This window comes from Centruroides sculpturatus, unplaced genomic scaffold (genome assembly GCF_000671375.1).
Source record: "Centruroides sculpturatus isolate CEXI.00-Female unplaced genomic scaffold, Cexi_2.0 scaffold51, whole genome shotgun sequence".
NCBI classification, from domain to species: Eukaryota; Metazoa; Arthropoda; class Arachnida; order Scorpiones; family Buthidae; genus Centruroides; species Centruroides sculpturatus.
This window is the reverse complement of record NW_019384329.1, coordinates 448,975-455,488: the sequence shown is the minus strand read 5'-3', so window position 1 is coordinate 455,488 and position 6,514 is coordinate 448,975. Positions and strand designations below refer to the sequence as shown.

The 6,514-nt window shown below is 31.6% G+C and overlaps 1 protein-coding gene across 1 annotated transcript in view; it reads right to left on the bottom strand.

Annotated features, from left to right (window-relative positions):
* Positions 1–6,514, bottom strand: part of LOC111628906 (focal adhesion kinase 1-like) — a 37,335-nt gene that overhangs the window by 26,296 nt on the left and 4,525 nt on the right. Inside the window, exons 2-3 of the mRNA XM_023372766.1 lie at positions 2,527–2,701; positions 2,271–2,446 (exon numbers count right to left, since the gene is read on the bottom strand). Coding sequence (XP_023228534.1) covers positions 2,271–2,446; positions 2,527–2,701 — 351 coding nt within the window. The remainder of the gene's footprint in view (positions 1–2,270; positions 2,447–2,526; positions 2,702–6,514) is intronic.

Sequence of the window (6,514 nt, the reverse complement as noted above, 5' to 3'; positions counted from 1 at the left end):
CTGACATTGTACTTTGGCACTCAGTGCAAATGACAAGCAACTTGCTATGTTTGGTATTTTCTCAATGTGTTTATGAAAGTCAGCCATTTTGAATTAAAATAAACTTAAATTATTTTTATTCACATTGATTATTATATCTATATTATAAATAATAAATGTGGTCACATTATAGTTATTTTTAAAATAAAAAAGTAAATAAATATTTGTAAAATTTAAAAAAAAACGTAATTAATACTGTGGGGTGTTTGGACACCCCACTGAAAACTGTTGTTTTTCTCTTACTGGAATTTCTGCAGCATCGTAGTAATTTCTGAGCATGCTCTATACATAAAATCATGAAGCTACTGAAGAGGACACAAATATTTCTTGCGAAATCTATGAATAGTGCAACTTTTAAAATGTTGGGGGTGGCGAAACACCCCACTGCACTAGCCCAGGGATAAGAATATCATTGCAAAGAAAATGAATGAGGACATAAGCATTTGTACAAATAAACCTTGATCAACTAAAGATGAGCAATGAACAACTTCTTGGGAACAACATAAACATAAAACTAAAAGAGAAACTATCACAAAAAAAAAAAATTATTTTAGGTGTCAGATATATTTACAGCTGACTAAAGACATACCTCACCAGTCAACTGTATGTTATATATTTACATAATTAGCAACTTGTTTATCTTTACAATAACATCAAGTTTACAAACTTCCTGACATACTTTCACAGAATCTCTGTGTGCTTGCTTATATTTGCTACTTTTAAATAATTAAACTCAACATTTCTCTTTTATTTAACCTACACTTATCTAAACGTATCCATTTTAAGTACAGTTATATTTAATTATACATCAAACTCTCCCCTCTGACAAACTATCAGATGCAAAAATTTGTCAGTAAATAATAAATAAATGAACATAAAACATTTGACAAGACATTATAACAGCAAATTGTTCCATCAAAGTATTTCTATTATTCTATTGGATGGGATTGGTTGAGATAAGGCAAAAAACTGCCAAGAGGGAAGTGTCTCCCAAGAGAATTTTTATGTAAATGCAATGTAAATGTTAGACATGAAGAAAACCTGGAAAATTTCCAAGTGGAGTTTTCCAATTTTCTTTACACGTAAGACATAAACCCATGACCAATTATCAGTCTCCCATGTTTATCCCTCAGCCACTGGTGCAGCAAATTCCTATCACTAATTATTTGACATATTCAAAAGAATATTTAAAAAGAAAAGACTTAATCGACTGTTTTACATTAAATTTTTATACCTATGTTTCATAAACAAAAATTTTAATGGTTATATGCCTAAGTTAACACATTAACCGCCATCTGACATGCTGGCAGTTGTATTAATTAAGGCTGCACAGAGCCATCCGACGTCGCCATAACTAATGTATTTTCACTCAAGTTTAAATTATCCTGGATTCGAAAGACATTGTTTTACATCCTAGTGGTGGCCTTTCGCACACATCTATAAAGTTGGCTCCGACCGCTGGCTGTTGCATGTCTTCGTGAAGTGGTTTGACGGCCAGTTGTCATATTGCTCTGTACGGCCCTAATTAGTACAACTGCCAGTGAGTTGGATGGCAGTTAACATGTTAAATAAACCACAAAAAACTTCTTATCTGGATTTGAACCAAAATCCATCATAGAAGAACAAAGATTTCTTCCACAACTGAATGTTTGTATTCTATCACTTTCAATAGATACTCTTATGTAACAAGATCATTTTGCAGTTAATATAGTATCAAAATAAAAATAATATAAAGTCTTCCAAAAGGAATGCTACCATTTTAAATTACTGTAATTAAGTTAATTGTGCGAGACATATGTGACACACACCAATTGATAGAATAACTGTACAAAGCTTCAAACAATTTGTTGTCTAATATCTCTAGAAATGCCATAAATGAAAATCGCAACTCCACAACAAAGAAAGTGTTTGTGTTCTACAGTTTATAAAATCAGAATTACTCATCATTATGCAACACAAGTAATCTGCAGGAGCTGTAGAATTGTGGCTGCCATAAGAGAAGTATACTGGATATGACGTAGAAAGTGTAGGAAAAAAATTTGAATATCAATTGGATGTGTGCCGTCTGTTACATTAACAAAGTTTAACAGGCGAACATGAAACTTGGACAGTTTTCCAATGTTTTTATGTACAGTACATTACAACATTCTTTTTGGTAGACCCTGTATAACAACAAGTAAAAGTATGGTATTGAAAGAATATGACCAGAATACTATAAAACTCAATCTGACCTCCAATCTTCGGATATATGTTGTCGAGAATAACTTTCTAGAACTTGAAACATACTGGTATTATCTGGTAACCAACAGACTTCATTTGTTGTTAAATGGTTCAGTCTCATTGCATACATGGACTCCAACGGCCGAGGTCGATCCGATAATCGGCTGGTGACCAAACGAATGATTCCCTGAACCGTAAACATTAAATTAAATTTCAACTTATATCATTAAAGAATAATTCGTATAAAAACATTTAAAAATTATTTACTTTGACATCTGTGGCATCCCCAAATTTTACAATTTTTGAGTTTCCATTGCTTAAAAACACTTTCAGCATGGATTTCTCCATTTTTTCTGGAACTGGACAACCATGATACATATTACTGTTTAGTGTATTTGATAACAGTTTATCCCATGCTTCTGTGACAATGTTATCTGTAGTCCTGCAATATATATAAAATTTATTAATTATATATAAACAAGTAAAAATTTGTAGCCACCTGTATTTAGATACACTTAAATACAAGAATACATATTAATTAATGTGTTACATAATAGTAGACTATAAGTTTTCTCTACATTCTATAATGTTCATTTAATGAATTTCTCAGGATGTATCCCAATTCTTAAGTAACATCTATCTGTATGCGATAAATTCTTAGTTAAAAACTGCTTAGTGGACTGTTTTACATCAAACATAAACAGCACAAACTCTCATGGAAGCAAGTGAAAATGTTTATCAGAATTCCAAAGTATAATCAGAAAACTCCAACTCTGGAAGGTGTAGCTAATAGCATAACTATCTAATACATAATTTATACAGGAGCCACACTAATGGTCTAGAGCAGGGCTTCTTAAACTTTTTTTTATTCACAACCCATTTATGATTGTGACTTTTTTGCGACCCAATAAAAATATAAAATAAAGATATATAGAAATTTGCAAACACAATAATCGCGTACTACCTCAGTTCACTCTTGTGTTACAATGGAACAGAGATAACTGAATACACTGAAAAGCGACAACACTACACTAGTTCACACTACAATCAGTGTTGCTGAATCGTTGTCTCGCCGCACCAGAAGTGACACAAAGCGTAACTCACGAAACCTATGACAAAAAGCGTGCCATTTTCAAACTCTCACAAATTATTTTCAATATTTTGCATTAAAATCTCGCGCCCCAAGATTTCGCTAAGCAACCCCAAATGGGGTAACGACCCATAGTTTAAGAAGACCTGGTCTAGAGCTGCATGCAGTTTGCAAAACACAGCTTGGTCACTGTGAGTCTATACTCACCAGAAACAAAAACATTTGTATGAACTGCAAGTTTTTTGGGCTGCAATTTGAAAAGATTGTAGACCCATAAATTCCCACTGTCATCCGTCCATCCTTCCTTAATCTCAAGAACGGTGTTATATACATAAAAGTCAAGACCAGATATAGAAAGCTCAGGGGCAGGAGGATCCAATTAAATATATACATACTTCTGGTGCAAACTAGAAGTAATGTTATTTCAATTTATAACTTTTCCCCTGAAAGGAGTTAGATAGATGATCAATACGACTCCATTGCTAACTGAAAAGTATGACGTACAGGGGCAAGACACTATAGTACTAATTTGAGGTGGACAGCATATATTTTAAATTAAATATAATGTCACAATAAATAATTGCTCATTTAGTATTAGATTTCTATAAATATAACTAAAATTAAACTGCTTTCTTGAAGATTAAAAGCATTTAATATTGTATGAGCAAGTAATCCTCATTATGAAGAATGCTAAATTATTGAGCATAATGATAACAATCACTTGTTTAAAAGAGCTAGAATACCAATATTAAATACTTTTAAACTCCAATAAAGCAGTTTTATTCTTTAATGTAGATATCTCATTTTAATATTGCTCTCTATAAATCACCGCTGATACACAAAATCTAGGTATTTGTGTATTTGTATCAAAAATTAAAATGCAAAAACTGGTTCATCATTAAACAGAAAACAAACTACTATTAATTCCAGCACAAATTATTTAATAAAATAAAATTCTTGATCTTATTTAAAGGAAATAATCAGGCTAGAAATCTTCAAATGTTTAATATCTACAGATGAAACAGCAGTTAGGGTGCGACTATGCAGACGCGAATTTAGAGCGAGCGAGAGGTTGTGAGCAATTTAGTTTTCACAAAGGAAAACCATGCAGAAACGAGAAGCGAGAAATAATGCTGGCGAGAGCAAATTTCTGATTCTCGCACATATCTGACAGGTTTTGATATTTATCGCATCTCGCCTCTTCTCGCCACATATTCTCGCTCGCTCAGAAAATTCGCTCGCTCGCGTCTGCATAGTCGCACCCTTAATGCCTCCATACTGGAAGTTTGGGTGGATTTCACTGTGGCATCTTGGAACGACTGATCCGTCAACCCTACAGCTTAAAGAATCTCAAATAAACAGAACTGAAAGTCTACTTTTCCTTCAAAGCAGCAATGCGTAAACTGTAAAGATGCATAAAAATTGTTTTATGAGATCCCATAGCCATAAAGCAAATCTAGGTTACAATATTCTCTTATACTTAATGTATTAAATAGTGTACTTTCATTATCAATTGTACGTTAATTTGTCCTTATTTACTGTTAGTTTTTAAAAAAAATAATAATGTAAATTTTACATTTTTAAAACTGTTATTCCAAAATATTAACATTTGTTCAAATTTGCACACTTAGTTTCATCCATAGATTTCTTTGCGCATTTTTACTGTTTGAAGTTATGCAGGCTGATGAGTCTTTGAAAAAGGTCAAAAAACATCAGTTATTAAAGAATTTGTGCTGGATTTTATGGTTGTTTACTTTCCTGTGTTCGTATCATACTTTTTTAATCCACAAAATCACTTGTACATACACACAGTTTAAAAGTCACTCTATAAGAAATAAACGTTAGCATCCAAACTATACACGAACAAAGAAATCTTTCTCCCTCCCTTAAATCCGTGTAAGTTCACTTTTGCCAAAATACAAAAACCAAAGTAGGAATTGAAACCAATAATTGACAAAAGCTTCACCCGTCATCTATATTGAAAGAATACTGCAGAAATTCATTTCATACCACAAACTACCACATCAGTACAGTATTACAGAGCCTTTGGGTCTTATTGTGAGATTACAGAACCTCACACTACTTGATGACTGTCATTATTGTTAAATTATCATTTTCTTACTCTTTCTATACAAAAATTAACAATGTAATCATAAAAATAATAATCTAATACCTTACTACAACTTAAAAATAAATAAATACGGGCGTATGTATAACATTGTACGGTCGTAGATGATTTTTATTCACGTACCAATACTTGTCATTTCAATGATTGATTATTACAGCTCATTCAACAAATAAATGATCCTTACGAGTCTGAAATGCCAAGGCCAACGTCTTTCAATTTTTCATTTGTAAAGTGGAAATTTAGTGAATAGAAGAAATATTTATCTAAATGCACTCTACATTAGATGAAAGACAAAGATAAATTTACTTCTTAGTATTACAACCCACCATTTTGTCTATTTTACCTGTACACACCCAATTTTGGAAAACCCGTCAGTGTGCTCGGCACATTTATATTTAAAGCAGTATTGGCTAATATAATACAAGGTCACAAGACCATCTGCCACTAAAACATTTTAAAATTATCGTGAGTAATCACCTGTTTTGTTTGGAGAATTAAACAACATTTTAACGTCTCATTAACTTATAATTTTTTCTAACGAATTAACAATGACGACGATTAAATTTTTTAATTTAAACTTAATTCTATTTAGAATTTATTTTTTAAATCAAAAATATCGAGTGATATTTCTCGACAGTTTTTTGCCAACATTTTCCTAAAATCAACAATAGATTAAAGTGAAGATATTATGACAGTTATGTAGTAATTTAAAGATAAGAAAATGGCATTTTCTGTTGAAAATTGGTAATTAAAATTTCATTCCGCAATGCAGAAATACTAAAACACTGATTACCTGCAAGATCTAATGTTCTATAATAAATTGCCTCGTTACCCAATGTTTTTTGGCAATTTCACGCCTTTATTTTTAAGACAAACATTATTAAAATTATAAAATAAACTTCAAAAATTGCATATTAAAGTGTCGAAAGCACTAGATAAATATCTAAATATGGAGTAAAGCTTCTTGAATACATTAAATAAGTGCAGTTCAGATTTCTAGTGATTATTTCTGTTTATTATTTTATTTATTTAGTACA